Source organism: Somniosus microcephalus, chromosome 11 (genome assembly GCF_052327205.1).
Source record: "Somniosus microcephalus isolate GS21.2 chromosome 11, FLI_Smic_1.0, whole genome shotgun sequence".
NCBI lineage: Eukaryota > Metazoa > Chordata > Chondrichthyes > Squaliformes > Somniosidae > Somniosus > Somniosus microcephalus.
In genome coordinates, this window is record NC_140997.1 from 218,819,664 (window position 1) to 218,843,902 (window position 24,239).

The 24,239-nt window shown below is 45.6% G+C and overlaps 1 protein-coding gene across 1 annotated transcript in view; it reads right to left on the bottom strand.

The window, feature by feature from the left end:
- Positions 1–24,239, bottom strand: part of gnat1 (guanine nucleotide binding protein (G protein), alpha transducing activity polypeptide 1) — an 81,521-nt gene that overhangs the window by 18,757 nt on the left and 38,525 nt on the right. Inside the window, exons 2-6 of the mRNA XM_086001980.1 lie at positions 14,876–14,918; positions 13,374–13,515; positions 5,016–5,173; positions 3,090–3,218; positions 1,658–1,787 (exon numbers count right to left, since the gene is read on the bottom strand). Coding sequence (XP_085858106.1) covers positions 1,658–1,787; positions 3,090–3,218; positions 5,016–5,173; positions 13,374–13,515; positions 14,876–14,918 — 602 coding nt within the window. The remainder of the gene's footprint in view (positions 1–1,657; positions 1,788–3,089; positions 3,219–5,015; positions 5,174–13,373; positions 13,516–14,875; positions 14,919–24,239) is intronic.

Below are 24,239 nucleotides of genomic sequence, written 5' to 3' on the forward strand. Positions count from 1 at the left end.
GATTTTGCTCACATGAGTTACGTGACCCTTGGTCAATTAATTTGTGGCTTCCAATTATTCATTTTTCTTGCAGGTCTCTGTTCAGCGACTTGCATTTATATAGCGCCTTTGACTTCATAAAAGCTTCCCAAGGCACCTGTGAAGCGTTACCAATCAAAATTTGACATCGAATCACATAAAGAGATACTAGGGCAGGTGGCCAAAAGCTTGGTCAAAGCGGTAGGATTTAAAGAGCATCTTAGAGGAGGAGAGAGAGGCTGAGAGGTTTTGGGAGGGAACTCCAGAGCGTGAGGCCTAGGCAGCTGAAGGCACGGCCGCCATGAAAGTCAAGGCCTTGTAGAAGGATTTGTGAAAGTCCCTGGAGGTTGTGCTCTAGTTGCAAGCAGCTACCGATACGGCAATGCATTTTTAATTTTATGCTACAGTACTTTGGGCACTTTCAACTGAGGATCACATCGATTGCCCATGCATCTGATGCCATCGGTAGCATTTGAAAGAATTGTAGCCTCCATTTTCTATTCTAAATTCAGTTAATCTCAGCTGTGGAAATCATCTCATTTTGTGTTAGCATTATTTCTGGTTTGAATTTAAGAATCAATTGGATGCTGCAATTGGGGGGTGGGTGGGGGTGGGGGTGGAGTTTAGTGTTTTTTCCTGGATGGATGAACCAAGATGGGCCAAATGGCCTTCCTCATCCATAATTACCTTACGAAGACAACAGGGCTTTGGTGAGACCACACGTGGAGTACTGTGCACAGTTTTGGTCTCCTTAGCTAAGGAAGGGTATACTGGCCTTAGAGATTCACTAGACTGATCCCTGGGATGAGAGGGTTGTCCTATGAGGAGAGATTGAGTAGATTGGGTCTATACTCTCTGGAGTTTAGAAGGATGAGAGGTGATCTCGTTGAAACATATAGGATTCTGAGGGGGATTGACAGGATAAATACCGAGAGGTTGTTCCCCCTGGCTGGAGAGTCTAGAACGAGTGGGTCATAGTCTCAGGATAAGGGGTCGGCCATTTAAGACTGAGATGAGGAGGAATTTCTTCACTCAGAGGATTGTGAATCTTTGGAATTCTCTGCCCCAAAGAGCCGTGGATGCTCAGTCGTTGAGTATATTTAAGGCCGATATCGATAGATTTTTGGACTCTAGGGGAATCAAGGAATATGAAGATCGGGCGGGAAAGTGGAGTTGAGGTAGAAGATCAGCCATGATCTTATTGAATGGTGGAGCAGGCTCGAGGGGCCGTATGACCTACTCCTGCTCCTAATTCTTATGTTCATATGTTCTTAACAAGGGGACAGGTTTTGCTTGCACTACATATGGCGGTGGGTTCTACTGCTGCTAACGTTACCAGAGATTAAGCACACACCCGAATAAAATCACATCTTAATACAGCGCCAAACGTGTTGCAACTGGTGAGTTCATGGTATACATTTGGTAAATCGTTGCCTGCTATCCAGGGGAATCCCTGCTTATATGGTGAAAATGTATAGAAAGATCATTGTAAGTCATTATGGAGTTTTAGCTTTGAGGCTCGCTTCCACGGCGATTGCAGTGGTACCTGGGGGCCGGATGTTGAGACGGTGGCTCTCCCTCCACCCCCTCAGCTGCTCCTGAGACACACGGGCCACGTTCAGGGTACATGTTCACTTACCACTTCATCGTCCTCCACCAGCACCATATCGTACGCACTGAGTGCAGCAATGAAGATGATGCACGTGACGCCTTCGAAGCAGTGGATCCATTTCTTGCGTTCGGAGCGCTGACCGCCCACGTCAAACATTCTGCGGAGGGGAGAGGAGGAAAAATTAAGACTGGCTTGAATGTAAATGCCTGAAGTGGGAAAAGCTCCATTCCATCAAACGTAACGTAAGGGCACAAAACAATGAAGTTCGGCTTGGAGCGAGACCTTTCTGGGCAAAACTGTAATTTGTATTGTAATTCTATGTAACCGTTTCTCTAGTTATTAGGGTACAAAGAGGATAATTGTAAACTTTTAATGGGGCAAACATACAGGCAACAAATATCGCTGAAACTTCAAGTTAAATGTAGTGACATGAATCAACTGAGCTGCCTGCGGGTGGCGCTGTTCAGGGAGAGTATAAATACCCGGGCATGAGCCCAGCTTGTGCAGGACATTCTTAACAGGAACTAGTGAAGGACACAACTAGACCTCCATGTTGTAAAACAGTTGATTAAAGCTTTGTTTAACGTTTAGACCAAGTGCCTAGTAGTTTTCTTACGTCACATAGTATTATATAGAATTTACAGCACAGAAACAGGCCATTCAGCCCAACTCGTCTGCGCTCCACACAAGCCTCCTCGCACCTTATTTCACCTCACCCTATCAACATATCCTTCTATTGCTTTCTCCCTCATGTACTTATCTAGTTTCCCCTTAAATGCATCTATGCTATTCACCTCAACTACCAACTACTCCCTGTGGTTGCAGGTTCCACATTCTCACCACTCTCTTAGTACAGAAGTTTAGACTCTTGTTTTGCAAGGAATAGGTGGCCTCCTTATTTCTCCTACCAAAATGCAACACCTCACACTTATCTATATTCAGATTCATTTGCCGTTTGCACGCCCATTCTGCAAGTTTGGTAACATCTTTTTGTATTTTGTCACAGTCTTCCTCAGTATTAACTATACTTCCCAATTTGGTGGTCTTTTAGACAAAGCATTCTTCTGTGAGCTGACTCCCCATGACTACTGTATACTCCGTATCACTTTAACCCGGTAGCATCGCTCTTTACATTCAACGTACCCAATCAGTGATTCGAAGCCACGTGGGAGCCTTCCAATTTCTACATTTACCGAGTGCACTGCCTCAGCTGCCCGGGTACCATGATTCTGCATTAAAAAGTCTCGGACAGTGAAGATGTCAGGTTCTTGAGCAGTTCTGACCATTAACCAAGCATTTGCCTTTTCGACAGGGATCACACATCGTGGCCCTGGCTTGGTTGCTTTGTTCAATCAGCTGATCGGTTATTGAGACAGTGGCTCCTGGCAGGTTAAGTTGCTGCGTGGGATTGATAGGCAGACTGTGAAATGATGAGCCCCTTGATCCCCATTCCCCGTACCTGAAGTTGAGATCTTTCAATCCGAACTGAGTCTCGACGATACCGGTGGTTTTCACTCTTGAACGCAGGACATCTTGCTCAGTGGGGAGGTAGCCTGGCTGTACGATTCGATCCAAGTCATTGAGATAGCTGAAGCCATCAATTAAAAAGCAATGGAGCAAGAGTCAGCAACCAGTGATAAGATTCATTATCAAAGATTATTCAGCGAAGACAGGGTGAGGGCTCCAAGGAAAGATGGGATGAGGGATCCATGGGAAGATGGGATGAGGGATCCATGGGAAGATGGGATGAGGGATCCATGGGAAGATGGGATCCATGGGAAGATGGGATGAGGGATCCAAGGGGAGACAGGACGCGGGATCCTATTGACTCTTCCTCTTTCATGGAGTTGGTCTGGAGCCCATCGTTTTTTGGTTCTATTTCTAAATCCCTCAGTCTCGCTACTCAAGTGTCAGCTTGGCTCAGTGGTAGCACTCATGCCCCCTTGCGTCAGAAAGTTGTGAGTGCAAGACCAAGCACGTAACCTAGGCTAACACTTCACCTCAGTAACCAAGACGTGCTGCCCTTTGGATGAGATGCTCCACCAATGGCTGTCTATTTGTTCAGCTGAAGATTAAATGTCCTTTGGCACTATTTGAAGACGAGTAGGGAGTCTCCTCAGTGTTCTGGCTAACATTCCTCTCAACTAACACCGTCAAAACAGATTAGTTGGCCATTTATCCCATTTGCTGTTTTTGGCACCTTGCTGAGTGTAATTAGATTTGCTGTGCTTGCGACAGAACAACAGTGACTGCAATTTAAAAGTAGTCCATTGGTTGTGAAGCACTTTGGAACATCTTGAGGACATGAAAGGTGCTGTATAAACATGACTGCTTTCTCTACCTCTGATCCCATCTGCAAACCCACCTCCTCAACCATGCCTTTATTTATCAACCCAAACTCTTCCAGCTCCTGCTCAATGCCCAATTCTGTCTCTCCCTCTCCCTTCCTCACCGCCCCCCCCCCCCCCCACACAGTGAAGTGCCTTGAAACGTTCCAATTTAATTGCTTTACATATGGCAATTAATCTAACAAAATGTGCGTTTGTTGCTCCTGTATTATCAGTTTATTGCTAGTGGCTGATGCAGTTGAGAACAAGGTACAACGGTTTTACAAAGTACAACTGTGCCACCTATTGGCAGAAAAATATCTAAAAGGCCAAAAAAATATGCAGCACCTTTAAATATCTCAATGCATTCACACAACTAAACAAACTCCGGGAGTGCAGCTGGTGTTGTTCTGTCGGCAAACACAGCGGCCATTTTGCCCGCGGCAATTAATGACGAGTTCATCTGTGTTTTGGTGGTTTTGAGTCGATGGCCTGTTCTTGCTCCTGAAATAGAAAGACTTGCATTTCTATAGCACCTTTCATGACCACTGGCCGTCCCAAAGGGTTTTACAGCCAATGAATTACTTTTTGGAGTGTAGTCACTGTTGTAATGTGGGAAATGCGGCAGCCAAATTGGGCACAGCAAGCTCCCACAAACAGCAGTGTGATAATGACCAGATAATCTGATGTTGATTGAGGGATAAATATTGGCCCAGGACAGCGGGGAGAACTCCCCTGCTCCTCTTCGAAATAGTGCCTTGGGATCTTTTATGCCTACCTAAGAGCAGACGGGGCCTCGGTTTAACATCTCATCTGAAAGACGGCACCTCCGACAGTGCAGCACTCCCTCAGCACTGCGCTGGGAGTGTCAGCCTAGATTTTTGTGCTCAAGTCTCGGGAGTGGGACTTGAACCCACAACCTTCTGACTCAGAGGCGAGGGTGCTGCCCACTGAGCCACTGGCTGACACTAAATGACAAAGCTTGCTGGTTCTTTCCATGCCCAAGCTCACCGCCCAGCTTTGCTGCAGACCTATAAACTTAAGAAGGAGCCACCTACTAGCCGGCAGAGTCGTTGAGTTGGTACTCGGAGGCTCGTTCGAAGCAGACCTGGATACCCGAGTCCTTCCAGAGACGGCTGATAATTTCGTACAGTTCCTTCGGCATGCAGCCCTCCTCCATCGTGTCAGCTAGATGTATCAGTTTGCGAGAATCATCCTGCAGGAAGTGAGAGTTAGGAGAATTTGCTACGCGTTTATCCCGCAGGCTCTGTTTATGACCACAGGAGAACAAGGTGGTAGGGAGGAGCATGAGAAACCGCCATCAAGCACCAAGCAACTGCGCTCGAATCTGCTGCATCATCGGAAGCGGCTCAGGGCTCGCACTCCCTGTGCAGCGAGTTCCCTATCTCGGCCGTGCTGTCGTGGGCGAGAGCTAAATTGAGACCAAGTACTTCCTGACAGGGAGGAGGACTTCACCTCCACCACCCCATCCAAAATACTCCAGCCTGGGAGCTGTGAATCATGGAATGATACAGCACAGAAAGAGGCCATTCAGCCCATCGTGCCTGTACTGGCTCTTAAAGAGCATTCTTGAATGTACAGGAGCTCAACCTCCACATAGAAATGAATAGGTCATGCAAATGGTGAAAAGAAATTAATGGGACAGTTTGATACGATACCATCCATGGGGGCATGACAGTCATGGAAGGCCCTCCTCCCCCGCCCAAATTGTATATATACACACACAATACTTAGAATTTCACTTCTGTTGAAAGTGGTCACACTTCTGTTGAAAGTGGTCGCAGTAAAGAGCTGATCTAAAGAAGCGAAATCATATGGTCAATTTAAACAAAAAGTTCCAAATCTGTTTGAAGAGTGCCAAGAGTAGGAACCGGGATTGAACATTTAAAGAAACAAACGCGAGCAGGTATCTAGACCACCGTCTCTGCTGAGCAAAGTACATGGTGTCAGTGCCCTGCACAATAGTTTTTCTCTTCTCTATTTGTGTTTCAAGCCCAGGGCGTCTCTCCTTTGGAGCCTGTTTGATGAGAATTGGAGATCTGGTTACACTGTACTTTAATTCATCGTTGAAGAGATAAATGTTGTCGAGCGCAGTGTCCAATGGCTGAGTTCTGACCGTCTCTGGCCCTTTGACTACTTTGTGCTCTTGCTACGTGCTTGTTGGCAGCAGCTGTTTGGATTTTCTGCAGTTACACAGTGTCGAGGACCCACGACAATCCCATGAGCAGTGTGGGGTCTGTCACTGAGTTCATCCAAACCGACATCCAAATAAAGGGATATACAAGGCCTACAATTCAGAGCAGCTGAAGGCAGTTAATTAGGGAAACTAGATTAAGCTGGTTCTCCTGTAGCTGGGCTCAGCAAGTCTCCTTTGTTTCAGGGCCTATAAAACAGGCTTTGAAGTGCGATTTTGCACTGAGTGCAGTTTCAACAGAGTGCTGAGAGTTGGAGGCCGGTGTCAGGAGCAGCAGGAGAGTACAGTGAGTATTTAAACTTACTTTCGTGGGCTTTTTTTCAAAGGCCGGTCAATCTCGCAGACCGGCGGTGGTGTTCCAGAGCCACGCCACAATTCAAAAAGTGACGCGGGCAAGAGGAAGCAGCTGATTGGGTGAGTACAGCCAGGTGAGTATTTATACTACTCTATAGTTTGACAGTTAAGGTTAATAGTTCATAAAGTTTAGAAGGTCTTCATTTTTGTGGTTATAGTTTCTAAGGGCTCTGTTGTGTAGCGGGGAGTGCTAGTAAACAAGGGCCCTTGAGTATATCATTTAATTGTAGTGTAATTAGTGGCATTGATTTGATTTAATTTAATTAAAATTAATTAAAGGGTAAGTCATGGCAGCACAGCACGGCCCCGTGGCATGCTCCTCCTGCACTATGTGGGAAATCAGGGACACTTCCTGTGTCCCTGATGACCATGTATGCGGGAAGTGTATCCAGCTGCAGCTACTGGCAGACCGCATTGCGGCGCTGGAGCTGCGAATGGATACATACTGGAGCATTCGCAATGCTGAGGACATCGTGGATATCATGTTTAATCAGTTCGTCACACCGCAGGTAAAGGTTGCACAGGCAGGAAGGGAATGGGTGACCGCCAGGCAGAGTAGTAGGCACAGGTAGGTAGTGCAGGGGTCCCCTGTGGCCATCCCCCTCACAAACAAATATACCGCTTTGGATATTGTTGGGGGAGATGGCTTATCGGGGGAAGGCAGCAGCAGCCAACTTCCTGGCACCATGGGTTATTCTGCTGCACAGGATGGGAGGAAAAAGAGCGGCAGAGCTATACTGATAGGGGATTCTATTGTAAGGGGAATAGATAGGCGTTTCTGCGGCCGCAAATGAGACTCCAGGATGGTATGTTGCCTCCCTGGTGCAAGGGTCAAGGATGTCTCAGAGCAGCTGCAGGGCATTCTGGAGGGGTTGGGTGAACAGCCAGTTGTCGTGGTGCATATTGGTACCAACGATATAGGAAAAAACCGGGATGAAGTCCTAAAAGCTGAATATAGGGAGTTAGGAGGTAAATTAAAAAATAGGACCTCAAAGGTAGTAATCTCAGGATTGCTACCGGTGCCACGTGCTAGTCAGCGTAGAAATAGAAGGATATTTCAGATGAATACATGGCTAGAGGAATGGTGCAAGGGGGAGGGATTCAAATTCCTGGGGCATTGGAACCAGTTCTGGGGGAGGTGGGACCAGTACAAACTGGACGGTTTGCACCTGGGCAGGACCGGGACCGATGTCCTAGGCGGAGTGTTTGCTAGTGCTGTTGGGGAGGGTTTAAACTAAAATGGCAGGGGGTTGGGAGCCTGTGCAGGGAGACAGAGGCAAGGGAAACAAGGATAGAAGCAAAAGACAGGAAGGACAAAAACAAAAGTGGCAGTCAGAGAAATCAAGGGTGTAAATCAAACATGGCCATAGTAAATAATAATTCTAAGAGTGTTTAAGACACAAAGCCTTCAGGCTTGTTTTTTTATGCGAGGAACATTCATAATAAGGTGGATGAATTAGCTGCGCAAATAGAGGTAAACGAATATGATATAATTGGGATTACGGAGACATGGCTCCAGGGTGACCAAGGCTGGGAATTCAACATCCAGGGGTAATCAATATTCAGGAAAGACAGGCAAAAAGGAAAAGGAGGTGGGGTAGCATTGCTGGTTAAAGAGGAGATTAACACAATAGTATGGAAGGATATTAGCTCTGATGATGGAATCTGTGTGGGTAGAGCTGAAAAATACCATAAGGCAGAACACATTAGTGGGAGTTGTATACAGACCCCCAAACAGTAATGCTGAGGTTGGGGATGGCATTAAACGGGAAATTAGAGACACGTGCAATAAGAGCACAGCAGTTTTCATGGGTGACTTTAATCTACATATAGATTGGGCTAACCAAATTAGTAACAATAATGTGGAGGAGGAATTCCTAGAGTGTATACACGATGGTTTCCTGGACCAATATGTTGAGGAACCAACTAGAGATCAGGCCATCTTAGACTGGGTATTATGTAATGAGAAAGGATTAATTAGCAATCTTGTTGTGCGAGGCCCCTTGGGGTGGAGCGATCATAATATGATAGAATTCTTCATTAAGATGGAGAGTGAAGTAGTTAACTCAAAGACTAGGGTCCTGAATTTAAATAAAGGAAACTACGATGTTATGAGGCGCGAGTTGACTAAGATAGATTGGGTAACATTACTTAAAGGGTTGACGGTGGATAGGCAATGGCAAACATTTAAAGATTGCATGGATGAACTACAGAATTTGTTCAAAGCTGTTTGGCAAAAAAAAAGGTGACTCAACCGTGGCTAACAAGGGAAATTAGGGATAGCTTAAGATCCAAGGAGAGGACATATAAATTGGTCAGAAAAAGCAGCAAACCTGAGGATTGGGAGCAGTTTAGGATTCAGCAAAGGAGGACAAAGGGATTAATTAAGAGGGGGAAAATAGAATATGAGAGTAAGCTTGCAGGGAACTTAAAACTGACTGTAAAAGCTTCTATAGATTTGTGAAGAGAAAAAGATTGGTGAAGTCAAGCGTAGGTCCCTTGCAGTCAGAATCATGGGAATTTATAATGGGGAACAAAGAAATGGCTGACCAGTTAACTACATACTTTGGTTCTGTCTTCACAAAGGAGGACACAAATAACCTCACAGAGATGTCAGGGAACATAGGGTCTAATGAGAGGGAGGAACTGGTGAAATCAGTATTTGTAGGGAAATGGTGTTGGGGAAATTGATGGGATTGAAGGCCGATAAATCCCCAGGGCCTGATAATCTACATCCTAGTGTACTTAAGGAAGTGGCCCTAGAAATAGTAGATGCATTGCTGGTCATCTTCCAAAATTCTAAAGACTCGAACAGTTCCCATGGATTGGAGGGTAGCTAATGTAACCCCACTATTCAAAAAAGGTGATTGAGGGAAAACGGGGAATTATAAGCCTGACATCGGTAGTGGGGAAAATGCTAGAGTCCATTATAAAAGATGTGATAGCAGAGCACTTGGAAAATAGTGACAGGATCGGACAAAGTCAACATGGATTTACAAAAGGTAAATCGTGCTTGACTAATCTACTGGAATTTTTTGAGGATGTTATTGGTAGAATAGATAAGGGAGGACCAGTGGATGTGGTGTATTTGGACTTTCAGAAGGCTTTCATTAAGGTCCCGCATAAGTGATTACCGTACAAAGTTAAAGCACATGGGATTGAGAACTGGTTGGCAGACAGGAAGCAAAGAGTTGGAATAAACGGGTCTTTTTCCTGAGTGGCAGGCAGTGACTAGTGGGGTACCACAGGGATCGGTGCTAGGACCCCAGTTATTCACAATGGGCCAGAAATTCCAGGCCAGAAGCGTGAGTACGGTCGGCTTACTCACGCTTCTGGCCGTTGGAAATGCCGGCGTTCAGCATGAACAGCGCATGCGGGGAACGCCGGCATTTCCAGACCTCGAGCGCGTGCGACTGCACAGGCAGCGTTTGCGCAGTGAACTTCGTGGATTTCATTCATGAAATCCGTGAGGTTAAGTCCTTAGAAGTTACACTTGAAAAAAGCAAGTGTAAAGTTGTTCATTGGCTGCGGAGGAAGATATATTTTATCGTGGAGCTTTTGAAATGCAATATTTTTGTTTGGGAAAGGGAGGGAAGTTATTTTAAGAAATTTTAAGTAAGTTTAAAAGTTTAAATTTTTTTTTTTTAAAAAGGGTTTTCAGAACGGTAGGTAGAAGGAGCAATTGTGGCTGTGTGAATGGAATGTGAGAATGAGTTATGTATGTATGTCCACATATATTCCTTTACGTATATGTATGTATGTTTTATATTCCTTTACTAATGTGTATGAATGTATGTTTTTAATTATGATTTTCCAATAAGTTACTTTCTCTGAAAGTCATAATTAAATAATACATTCATACACATAAGTAAAGGAATATATACATAACATGCAAAGGAATATATACAGACATACATACTTTCAGAAGCTCCACGATAAGAAATATCTTCCTCCGCAGCCTCTGTAGCAACTGTACCCATGCTTTTTTCATGTGTAAGTTGTAATGACTGGACCTCACTGAAAGCATTAATGAAAGCGGCGAATTATACTGCGCACGCGCTGCCTGTGCAGTCGCACGCGTTCTGCCTCTGAACCCCTTCGTTCAGAGGACAGAAAATGCCGGTTTTCCCCACATGCACTGTGCATGCTGAAAACCGGCATTTCATCCGGCCAGATGTGTAAGTACCCCGACCGTACTAGCGCATTTGGAAGGGAATTATTGGGCCAACATTTTACATGTCAATAAAATAAAAAATTTAACAATTGCACGACTTGCCCCCTCGCATCTGCAACTGAGGGTACAAGGAGGTGCATTGCGCAAGAGGTCATCATCGGACGTATCCTCACACTGTTCCCTTTGGGGAACTGTATGAAGTGGTGGAAGGATTTATGGCCGTGATTAACGCTCATTCCGTGACCGTAACCATCTTTGAACCAACCATTAGGGTGGTTAGTCCTATGGCGGGAGGGTTTTACGGGCTCCCACAACCCATCTGAGGGGGGGGGGCCACCAACACCCACGGACGCAAGTATCCCGCTGGACGTCCACCCAGACTTTAAAGTTGGAGCTCCGACTCCACTTGCCGGGACTGTCTGGAGTGGGGTTCAAAACCCTACTCCTTCTGGCCCAGCGGCGGGGATGCTTACTGCTACGCAAAAGGCCCACTCCGCACAAAAGGTGACACCCATACGTTTCCTGTGCCTTTTCCCTCCCCGTGACTGGAGCCCTATGCTGCCATTTCACGTTGCTAATCGGATTGGGCGTTTGTCATAGCGGTAGGATCCCCGCCGCTGGGCCAGATCAGGGTAGGGTTTCGAACCCCGCTCCAGACAGTCCCGGCAAGTGGAGTCGGAGCTCCGGCTCTAAATTCTGGGTTGACATCCAGTGGGATATTTGCGTCCGTGGGTGTGGGTGGCCCCCCCTCCTTGTATAGCTTGTGGGAGCCCGTAAAACCCTCCCGCCATAAGACTAACCGCCCTAATGGCTGGTTCAAAGATGGTTACGGTCACGGAATGAGCGTTAATCACGGCCATAAATCCTTCCACCACTTCATACAGTTCCCCAAAGGGAACAGTGTGAAGACACGTATGACGACGACATTGCTAAATAAATAAATGGAATTAAAAAAATTCTTTTAGGGCTTTTAAAAGTCTTTAAATTGCTTTAATTCTCTTTAAAACTACTTCAGATTACTCAAAATAATGTAAACATTTAAAAAAGTTTATAAAAGTTACCAAAATCTTCAAAAAACTTCCAAAAACCTATTTAAACTGCTGCTTTGCATGTAAAAAAGCAAAGCAGCTTGACAGAAACATTGGGGGCGTGTCCAGTGAAACTGAGACCTCAAGGGGCGTGTCTCACTTACACTGCACGCTCCTGGGTCCGCGCTGGCTGCACTCCTGGGCGGCGTGACGTCATACGCTGCCCGGGATTCTTCTTTCAGTTTCTGCAAGTGCAGGCGTCCCTGGAGCTGATCGGCAGGAGCGCGGGGTAAGTGCAAATACGGGGCTTGCACGCGCTGCAAGCTCCGTTCTGGAATTTCTGGCCCAATATATATTAATGATCTAGATGAGGGAACTAGGTGAAATATCTCCAAGTTTGCAGACGACACAAAGCTGGGTGGACGTGCGTGCTGTGAGGAGGATGCATAGAAATTCCAGTATGATTTGGACAGGTTGGGTGATTGGGCAGATGCATGGCAGATGCAGTATAATGTGGATAAAGGTGAGGTTATCCACTTCGGTGGCAAAAACAGGAAGGCAGATTATTATCTGAACGGCAATAGATTGGGAGAAGGGGAAGTGCAACGAGACCTGGGTGTCCTTGTTCACCAGTCGCTGAAGGTAAGCATGCAGGTGCAGCAGGTGGTTAAGAAGGCAAATGGTATGTTGGCCTTCATAGCGAGAGGATTCGAGTAGAGGAGCAAAGATGTCTTGCTACTACGATAGCAAAATACTGCAGATGTTGTACAGGGCCTTGGTGAGACCACACCTTGAGTATTGTGTGCAGTTTTGGTCGCCTTATCTGAGGAAGGATGTTCTTGCCATGGAGGGAGTGCAGCGACGATTCACCAGACTGATACCTGGGATGGCAGGAATGACATATGAAGAGAGATTATGTCGATTGGGCTTGTATTCGCTAAAGTTTAGAAGAATGAGAGGGGATCTCATTGAAACTTATAAAATTCTAACAGGACTAGACAGACTAGATGCAGGAAGGATGTTCCCGATGGCGGGGGAGTCCAGAACCAGGGCTCACATTCTAAGGATAAGGGGTAAGCCATTTACGACAGAAATGAGGAGGAATTTCTTCACCCAGAGAGTGGTGAACCTGTGGAATTCTCTACCACAGAAGGCAGTAGAGGCCAATTCATTAAATATATTCAAGAAGGAGTTAGATATATTTCTTAAGGCTAAAGGGGTCAAGGGATATGGGGAGAAAGCAGGGACAGGGTACTGAATTTGGATGATCAGCCATGATCTCATTAAATGGCGGAACAGGTTCGAGGGGCCGAATGGCCTACTCCTGCTCCTATCTTCTATGTAAGATCTATGTAAATGAGCAGAAATACCATAACACTGGTCCCCCTTGTGTGATCACTGACAATTGGTCAGTGTGTATTGAGGTGCGAACTGTTGGCTGTGGGTTCATAGAGTAAATTGTACTGCACGTAGGATTGTGACGTTATTGGTTCCACATGCGATTGCCGTGTTTACCATTCCACACGTGGTATTGTGGTGTTAATTGTACCTCGTTTGATTGTCGTGTTAATTGTACTGTGTGTGATTGTGGCGTTAATTGTACCACGTGCGCTCCTGGTGTAATCCCCGAACTGGCTGCACTGACCTGTCTGCCACTGTCTCCATACCCGATGTTCAGTGTGCCCATTGCCTTGACAATAGCCATCATGGACTGCACAGTGTTGCTGTAGATGATGGTGATGAACTCGAGACATTCCTCCCGTGAGTAGCCATCTTGGTGAATAATTCTGTCAAGCAACGGAGGACATGAGGATTTTAAAACTCTCTCCTCTTTTGCACGCAGCCCCTAGTGCCATGAGGCGTTGCTCCATGTTCACTATGTGTTACTGTGGCACAGTTAGGGCTCAACTGGTTCAGGTGCAGGCAGCACTCTTTCGAATTATCTGGAACGAGATGGGCACAAACAGTGGCAGCTATCTGTATCAGGGTTTATTGGCATTAAAGGACCCCCTTTTATGAACCAAATCCTGCGTTTGTGCAGAGATGCATGACCTATCTCCCTGGGAATCTCTAGGGTAGGGGGCTATGTATTAGTGACACTGAGTTTACTGGAGGGAACCTGGTTCCTTGGTCATTTTGCTGGTGGGAAATGTTTGTTAGGATAGAATCTGTGCTCTCGTGCTGGAGTATTGCAATAGTCTTTCATGCTATTGACCCCATTTTAAGTGACAGTAGTCTGATCAATGAAATGATGTGCTGCTTATTTATTTTGTAATATAGCACAGGCACATTGGGCCGAATTGCCACCTCCTGTGCTGTATCATTCTATGTAATTGGGGGCAGGTGATTCATGTGTGTCGATGTGCATCTGACAGAACACAAAAAAGAGCAGGAGACAAAGGGTTAACTTAAGGGAGGGAAAATCCTGGAAGAAATCTATAATCGTTCAAATAAGGCGGGGAAGCCTATATAATTTTTTTTATGTCCTGCATTTAGACATGGTTCATAAACAGGAGCCCTTTAATACCAATAAACCCTGATACAGCAATATTGGAAAGCTGCCAGTTTTATATTTTTTGAGTTTTGCGATATTTATTAATTTTAATATAAAAACATACCTCTAACCTGATTGGATCATTTTTGTTCAATTTATGTATGTTAGTTTGAGTTCCATCATTCTCTTTCTGAAATGTATTGTAATTTTTATTAATTTTGTTCACAATGTTATACTCTGTACCTGTGAAACATGGAAAGAATTTGAAAGCAGATTCTTTTATCCATGTCACCGTTGATTTACTGAGAAAGGGCCTGTTATCATTGGCTCTTGTTGTGAGATTAACGCAATGAACTGACTTCAGTGGCAAATTCAATTGTACATTATACTCTGTACCTCTCAGATAGAGAAAGTGGTCGTCGTGGAAGGAGGGTAATAAAGGTAAAGAACATTGCGATTTGTTACAAAAACACTCATTAGAACTGGCCTGATCGGAATCGAAAAGTTAAAGTGCCCATTCTCTTCCCCTCTGCCTCCCAGCATTTACATTCTAACTGGCAACTGGACACTGGGCACCATTATGCCAAGAGTGACCTTTATCCGTCACCAGTCTAAACATGAAATTCTTCCAAGGAAAATAAACAACAACCTACTTCATCTGCTTGACAATGGTGCTCTTGCCAGATTCTCCAGCACCTGGAAGAGAGGACATGTAATTAGGAAGGTCTTTGAATTCAGTCTTGAAGCTTTTTTCATAATAACGACACTGGGGATTAGGGGGTGATAGAAGTGTTTGTAAACTCTGAAAGGATGGGATAGTGTAGATGGAAGTAGACTGTTTTCCAGCAGTTGAGGGGTCTAGAATCAGGGACCATAAACACAAGATTAATTGTAAGAACATTAGAACAGAGTGCAGAGAGTATCGAGAATTGAGACACTGTGGTCTTCACTTCCAGAGTTAATGGTTGAGGCGGAAATTATGTCAACATTCAAGATTAGTTTGAGTAGATGGATAAAGGAAAAGGGGATGAAGGAATATGGAAACAGGGTGGGTAAATGTGATTAAGAATATTTGCTTGTCCAGAGGTCAAAAGCTGGCACAGACCTGTTGGGCTGAATGGCCTGTTGCCCCATTGTAACCTTTATGCATTTCTATGTATACATAGAAGATAGGAGCAGGAGTAGGCCATTCGGCCCCTCGAGCCTGCTCCGCCATTCGATGTGATCATGGCTGATCATCCAAACTCAGTACCCCGTACCTGCCTTCTCCCCATATCCCTTGATACCTTTAGTTCTAAGAAATATATCTAACTCCTTCTTGAATATATTTAAAGACTTGGCCTCAACCGCCTTCTGTGGTAGAGAATTCCACAGGTTCACCACTCTCTGGGTGAAGAAATTCTTCCTCATCTCTGTCCTAAATGGCTTACCCCTTATCCTTAGACTATGACCCCTGGTTCTGGACTCTCCGACCATCGGGAACATTCTATCTGCATCTAGTTTGTCCAGACCTGTCAGAATTTTATAAGTTTCGATGAGATCCCCTCTCATTCTTCTAAACTCCAGCGAGTACAAGCCCAATCGACCCAATCTCTCCTCATACATCATTCCTGCCATCCCAGGGATCAGCCTTGTGAATCTTCGCTGAACTCCTTCCATGGCAAGAACATCCTTCCTCAGATAAGGCGACCAAAACTGCACACAGTACTCAAGGTGTGGTCTCACCAAGGCCCTGTACAACTGCAGCAGGACATCCTTGTTCCTGTACTCAAACCCTCTCGCTACGAAGGCCAACATACCATTTGCCTTCTTCACCGCCTGCTGCACCTGCATGCTTACCTTCAGCGACTGGTGCACAAGGACACCCAGGTCTCGTTGCACTTCCCCTTCTCCCAATCTATTGCCATTCAGATAATAGTCTGCCTTTCTGTTTTTGACACCAAAGTGGATAACCTCGCATTTATCCACGTTATATTGCATCTGCCACGCTTCTGCCCAATCACCCAACCTGTCCAAATCATCCTGGAGTTTCTCGGTATAACTCATAGCAGTGTTGGATCCAGATTCAGAAAGCAGAAATATTCAGTCTCCTGTGTCCGAACATCAGGAGTCCATTAATACAAAAGCAAAATACTGCGGATGCTGGAAATCTGAAATAAAAACAGAAAATGCTGGAAATACTCAGCTCAGATGCAAGGTCACTGATCCGAAACATTAACTCTGTTCCTCTCTCCACAGGTGCTGCCTGACCTGCTGAGTATTTCCAGCATTTTCTGTGTTTATATCAGGAGCCCATTGCTGGACTCAGGGTCAAATGGGTTGAAAATGAGCTGAGCGGTATTAATATTGAATGCACTAATTAGTTTGTAGCAAATTTCTCTCCGCCATGTTGAAAAAGGTATCAGCACCAGCGCATCATGTCTATTATTGATATTGCTCAGTTGATTTCAACTGAACGATGACTGGGGTTGTGGGGGGGGGTGGGGGGGGGGTGGAGGTTGGGGGCGCAATAAATGGTGCAGTAACTACATCCTGTCCCTATGTGGCTTCAGTGTGCTTTTGATGTGCCAAATAACTGCCTGAATCCAAGAGGTTAAAGCTTAAAACTAAAGGCTTTTATTAAGTAAGAACATGGCATCGCGTTAAGACAAGGCAGCCATCATTCATCACCGACCCAGCCCTTATGAGTAAGACTCACACCAATCCGAAGGATCCAGAGGGGCGGGGCTAGGGAGGAGCATTAGTGGTTACATCTGTAGAACATTCCAGACATTAGCAAGTACAACAACAGACAATACAAATGCCAGAACACAGAGTTATTTCATCATAGCTTTGTAGAACCAAAATGGCACATGTACTGAATGTGACAATGACCTCTAGTGACACAGCCTCAACAGTGAGACGGTTTTATGTTGTCACCAGGCTTTGTTGCCACTCTTGTTACAGTGTGATTATTGACTGGGCAGCTGAACAATGTAGCTCAATTCAGGACTTCAAATTCCGCACAGAGAGGCAAAGTCATCCCACCGCCAACCCCTGGCCACTCTTGCACATCTTCTGGCAGCCAGTCATTGTTGGCAAAGAGCTGGGGTCCTGTTGCCTGGCTGCCTGCCCACCCGCTACACTAGAAAACACGCGCAACAAAGGGAAAAACTGCGGCAATAGTGGAGAAAATGATAGAACTTACAGAAGAAACCTTGCTTGTAAATACTATTTTCAGACTTGTTGGCTGCTGTATTGAGACATTCTGCCTTTCACCTCCCTTTGGAAACAACATCAGACACACCCACCAATATTGTGGCAAATTATCTCTCAAAGATTTATTTTCTGTCAGGCATTTGTTCCAAACTCCCCCATGTTCATGTAATATAACAATTTATATATCAAAACACAAACTATTACAAAGACAAAAGCAAAATACTGCAGATGCTGGAAACCTGAAATAGAAACTGAAAATGCTGGAAGCACTCAGCAGGTCAGGCAGCATCTGTGGAGAGAGAAACAGAGTCAGCGTTTCAGGTCTGTGACCCTGCGTCAGAACTGGAAAAAGTTAGAGATGTGGCCAGTTTTAAGCAGGCGCAGGGAAAGGGGGAGGGGAGGAAAGAACCAAAGGGACGGTCTGTGATAAGGTGGAAGGCAGGAGCGATTAAATGACAAAAGAGATGATGGTGCAAGGCAAAAGGAGCTGGTAATGGGACAAGTAAAGAAACAAAAGATGTGTCTAGAAAAAATAGGAGCAGAGGTTACAGTCAAAAATTGTTGAACTCGATGTCGAGTCCAGAAGACTGTAAAGTGCCTAATCAAAAGATGAGGTGCTGTTCCTCGAGCTCACGTTGAGCTTCGTTGGAACAGTGTAAGAGGCCGAGGACAGAGAGGTCTGAGTGGGAGTGAAGCGGAGAATTAAAGTGACAGGCGACCGGATGTTCGGGGTCACGCTTACGGACTGAACGGGGGTGATCCACAAAGTGGTCACCCAATCTACGTTTGGTCTCCCCTTTCTTCGCTTGTCCCATTACCATCAACTATTACAAAGAATTTGGATTTTTTTTTTTTTAATATTTGATTTTCTCTGGACCAGCCTCTCTCTCTCTCCCTGTGTCACATGCTATAATAATAAATCATTTTAAATTTATGTGGTGCCTTATTATGTTGAGAAGTCTTAAGCGCCTTACACAATGAATTACATTTTGGAGTGCAAAGATTATTTTTATGTAGGCTATCTCCACCCAATAGGACACTACGCCATCTCATTGATGGCACAAAATGCCTGTTGCATTGCCCTGTGGCGCACTGGCTGCGACATGCCAAGTGGCCCAGTCTGCTTGAGTGCTTTGGGTAGTTTTCTAAGTTAACGTTGAGACTTTTGGGGCAGATGAAGCCACCTGTGGCGAGAGACTGATCTGGTCTCACCTTTTTGTTGAATGCTTCTAGCACATGGAGTGTCCGGAGACAGGAAAACCAGGCCCGATAGTTCCAAGAGCACATTCACAAAGTATGTTTGCGTGTGTAAGTGTCACGTTTATGTAAATGATAAAAGTTGCAAGCTCGGGGGTCAATATTGTAGCAGAGTTCTTCCACTAAGTGGCACAGCAGCATTAGGTTGGATTAAGTATTGGGCTGGGAAGACTTTCATTTATATAGCATCTTATTGCATTTCAGAAACATCTCAAAGCGCTTCATATACAATGAATTACTTTGAAATGCAGTATCTATTGCTATGCAGCAGCCATTTTATGCTGAGCAAGATCCCACAAGTGGTAATGAGATGCAAGACTAGTTCATCTGTTTTTGCTGGTATTGGTTGAGAGGATGTTGTCCAGGGCACCAGGAGAGCTCTCGACTGTTCCACAAATAGGTCAATCACCTGAATTACCAGAACAGACAAACAAGGCCTGAGCTAAGGGTCTTATTCATGGGATGGTACCTCCAATCATGCAGCAGTCCTTATATTATGAGCTCAAATTTCTGGTTTGGGACACAAAACACAGGTAAGTGTGCTACCAACCGAGGTGAACTGGCACAATTCAGTGATTACTTCTTTTTGAGGCAATGCTTGAGCACATCTTATCACCCCGACGCGGATTTGTACGATATTAGGGCCCGAGATGCCCTACATCCTGATTTACCAGTCTCAACCGTGCTACTGTAGAAAGGTGTCACATGAATGCCATTAATTTCCTAACCTGGCATCTCCTCTATGCAGTGGTTGTAGTGTAATCATAAACCTATTTATAAAGATTGGGTTCTCTACTTCACTACACCTGTACACAGGTGAAAATCTTCCCTCCTCTTCTCGGACAGATAATTGAGGGAGAAATACTCCTGGCTACAGGATTTTTTTTTCCAATTTCCTCCCCAGCTTTTTCCTCTCCTCTCTTGAAGGTGTTGGTTCCCATCCTTTTGTAAGAATGATGGCTCCCTCCTCGCCTGAGGGTGATGGGTCCTGTCCTCTCCTGAGGGTGATGACTCGCTCCTTTCCTGAGAGAGATGGCTCCCTTCCTTTTCTGAGGGTGATGGGTCCTGTCCTCTCCTGAAGGTGATGGCTCCCTCAAGGAGATATAAATCAGCGGCTGCCAGACATCCTCTGATACTTTGTCCAAATGACCATTATTCATATGAGTCTTGACAGTGAGTGTGGGCAAGGTGTCATGAATCTTATCATTCGTGAAGAAATGACACATGAAATAACACTGGGCGGCCAGCTGGTGGCACCGTCCAAGGAGTATAAATACTTGGACGTGGGCCCAGCTTGCCCAGGACGTTTTTGTAACAAGGAATTAGTGATGTAACTAGAATCTCATGGTTGTATAACAGTTGATTAAAGCCTTGTTTTATACTCAAATCAAGTGCTTAGTAGTTTTCTTACGTCACAAGGTACTTGCCTCTGGAGGATATCATAGCCGAGCCGGATGCTGTTCTCACCCCACATCCACTGGCTAGCCATCAGGAGATGAAACCCTTGTTCATTTTCCCTTCCTTAGCCCAGGGCCATTGAGGGCAATTGAAGTGTTCCTACCACCAGCCTGACTGAAATCAACGAATTCGATGCAGACTGAGGACAATGTTCCCGCAGCTGCGTGGCCGCGCAGCTGCCTGGAGGTCCCGCGCAGGCCAGTCACCTGCTTTTCAATGTGAGATTTTGCGCAGGCGCGCAATTTTGAATGGGCCGAGCAGCCCATTAAAGGGACTGCGCGCCCCCAAAAAATTGACTGGGGATCAATCCTGGGTTCAATCCCCATCTGTGCTGAATTACATAAGAAATAGGAGCAGGAGCCTGCTCCACCATTCAGTAAGATCATGGCTGATCTTCTACCTCATCTCCACTTTCCTGCACTATCCCCATATCCCTTGATTCCCTTAATATCCAAAAATCTATTGATCTCTGTCTTGAATATACTCAACGACTGAGCCTCCATCGACCTCTGGCGTAGAGAATTCCAAAGATTCACCACCTTCCGCGTGAAGAAATTTCTCCTCATCTCAGTCCTAAATGGTCGGCCCATAATTCTGAGACTGTGCCCCCTGGTTCTAGACTCCCCAGCCAGGGGAAACATCCTCCCTGCATCTACCCTGTCAAGCCCTGTAGGAATGTTTCAATGAGATCACCTCTCATTCTTCTAAACTCTAGAGAATACAGGCCTAGTCTACTCAATCGTTCCTCTTTGGACAATCCCCCCATCCCAGGAATCAGTCTGGCGAACCTTCGTTGCATTCCCTCTATGGCAAGTATATCCTTCCTTAGGTAAGGAGACCAAAACTGTACACAATACTCCAGGTGTGGTCTCACCAGGGCCCTATATAATTGCAGTAAGACGTCTTTACTTTTATACTCAAATCCTCTTGTAATAAAGGCCAACATAACATTTGCTTTCCTAATTGCTTGCTGTACCTGCATGTTAACTTTCAGTGATTAGTGTACAAGGACACCCAGGTCCCTCTGAACACCAACATTTCCCAATCTCTCACCATTTAAAAAATACTCTGCTTTTCTATTTTTCCTACCAAAGTGGATAACTTCACATTTCTCCACATTATATTCCATTTGCCATGTTCTTGCCCACTCACTTAGTCCGTCTATATCCCCTTGAAGCCTCTTTGCATCCTCCTCACAACTTACATTCCCACCCAGCTTTGTACCATCAGCAAACTTGGATATACTACATTTGGCCCTCATCCAAATCATTGATATAGATTGTGAATAGCTGAGGCCCAAGCACTGATCCTTGCGGTACCCCACTAGTTACAGCCTGCCAACCCGAAAATGACCTGTTTATTCCTACTCTCTGTTTTCTGTCCGTTAACCAATCCTCAATCCATGCTAGTATATCACCCCCAATCCCATGAGCCTTAATTTTGTTTAATAACCTCTTGTGTGGCACCTTATCGAATGCCTTCTGAAAATCCAAGTACACCACATCCACTGGTTCCCCCTTATCTATTCTGCTAATTACAACCTCAAAAAACTCAAAAACAGAGAGTTTCAATCAAATCAAATCAAATCAACTTTTATTGTCATTGTTAGTGCACAAGTGCAGTACAACGAAATGTAGGCTTGCGGCTCCCGAGAGTGTACATTTAGATTAAGACATTTAAACATTCAACATACATTTGGCTTGTAATACATTAACATAAACATAACCATAATAAAGTGCATTGGCAGATGTGCAGGCTTTAGAGTTTATTTGTGGAGTTCAGTAGGATGACAGCCCTGGGAAAGAAGCTGTTCCTAAATCTGGTCGTACGGGTGCGAATGCATCTGTAGCGTCTCCCAGATGGCAGGAGGGCGAACAGACTGTGGCTGGGGTGGGTAGGGTCTTTGATGATGGACCGTGACCTCCGTAGACAGCGTTTCTGGTATATGTGCTCTATGGTCGGTAGCCGGGTGCCGGTAATGCGTTGGGCAGTTTTGACTACCCGCTGCAGGGCTTTCCGGTCATAGTAGCTACAGCTGCCATACCAGACTGTGATACAGTTTGTCAGGATGCTCTCTATTGTGCAGCGGTAAAAGTTAGAGAGGATCAGGGGTGACAGGTTACATCCCTTCAGCCTCCTTAGGAAATATAGGCGCTGCTGGGCCTTCTTCACCAGAGAGGAGGTATTGAGGGACCAGGAGAGGTCTTCCGTGATGTAGACTCCGAGGAACTTAAAGCTGTCCACCCTTTCCACCACAGCCCCATTGATGTGGATGGGGGTGTGACTTCCACCTTTAGACTTCCTGAAGTCCACAATGATTTCTTTGGTTTTCTTGATGTTAAGGGCCAGGTTGTTATCGGCGCACCACTTCACGAGATGCTGGACCTCCTCCCTGTAGGCTGACTAATCGTTGTTGGTGATCTGGCCTACTACCGTGGTATCATCCGCAAACTTGATGATGGTGTTGGAACCATGAACAGCCACACAGTCGTGGGTGAAGAGGGAGTAGAGGAGGGGGCTCAGCACACATCCTTGTGGGGCCCCCGTGTGCAGGGTCGGGGGGGGAGGTGTGGTTACCTAATTTGACAGACTGGGGTCTGTTTGTTAGGAAGTCCAGGGTCCAGTTGCAGAGGGAAGTGTTCAGGCCAAGAGTTTGGAGTTTGGTGGCCAGCTTGTTGGGGACGATAGTGTTGAATGCTGAGCTGTAGTCTATGAACAGCATTCTGATGTAGGTCTCCTTACCATCTAAGTGATTCAGTGCTGAGTGTAGAGCAGTTGTGATTGCATCCTCCGTTGATCTGTTTGCACGATAGGCAAACTGGTGTTGGTCAAGAGAGGCGGGAACACTGGCTTTGATGTGAGCTAAGACCAGTCTCTCGAAACACTTCATTATGATGGGTGTGAGTGCGACAGGTCGATAGTCGTTCAGGCACGTCACAGCCGTTTGTTTTGGCACAGGAATAATGGTAGCGGTCTTGAAGCATGTAGGGACTACTGCCTGGGCCAATGATAGATTGAAGATGGCGGTGAAGACATCAGCCAGCTGATCACATTCCTTGAGTACCCGTCCAGGGATGCTATCCGGTCCAGCAGCCTTTCGTGTGTTCACTCCGCGTAGAACACCCCTTACGTCGGAGGTCGACAGAGTGAGCACCTGGTCTTCCGGGGGTGGCAAGGCTTTGGTAGCCGGCTCCCTGTTGTCCCTGTCGAAGCGAGCGTAGAAGTTGTTAAGCTCCTCCGGAAGGGAGGCATCGCTAACCGGGGGGCTGGTGTTTTTGCCCTTGTAGTCAGTGATTTAGCTGACTCGTTGACCAAATTGTGTGTTTTTTTGTCAAGAAGTTTCAAATTAGAAGTAAAAGAGATTAAAGAAGCGCATACGCTGGGAAGCTGAAACTACATCTGATGAAGGGTACACACACAAAATGTCACAGCCTGTCCTTTCTCTTTACAGATGCTGATTGACCGGCTGCATATTTCCAGCATTTGCTGTTTCTATTTAAAATTAAAATGAAGATTATAATTAAAATCAGGCTAAAATTTGAGATGGGGAGATGAAGCTAAAAGTAAATTATTTCTAAGACTAAAGTGGTGCCTGGGCCGGGCATGCACTGAAGGCCCGTTGACCGGAAATAAAGGTTCTAAATTGGGGGAAGGCCGATTTTAATAGGATAAGGCAGGATCTGGCCAAAATGGACTGGGATCAGCTACTTGTAGGAAAATCCGCATCGGAGCAATGGGAGGCTTTCAGAAGGGAGATTGAGATCATACAATGGCAACATGTTCCCGTAAAGGTCAAGGGTGGTTCCAAAAACCACAGGGAACCTTGGATGTCAGGGGATATACGGGAATGGATTAGGAAAAAAAGGAGGGCTTTTGGTGGATACAAAAGGCTAAAGACGGAGGAAGCCCTAGAGGAGTACAAAAAGTGCAGGGGGATACTTAAAAAAGAAATTAGGAGATCAAGGAGGGGCCATGAAATAACACTGGCAAGCAAAATAAAGGAAAATCCGAAGATGTTTTATAAGTATATTAAGGGTAAGAGGATAACTAGGGAAAAAATAGGGCCCATTAGGGACAAAAGTGGCAATCTGTGTGTGGAGCCGG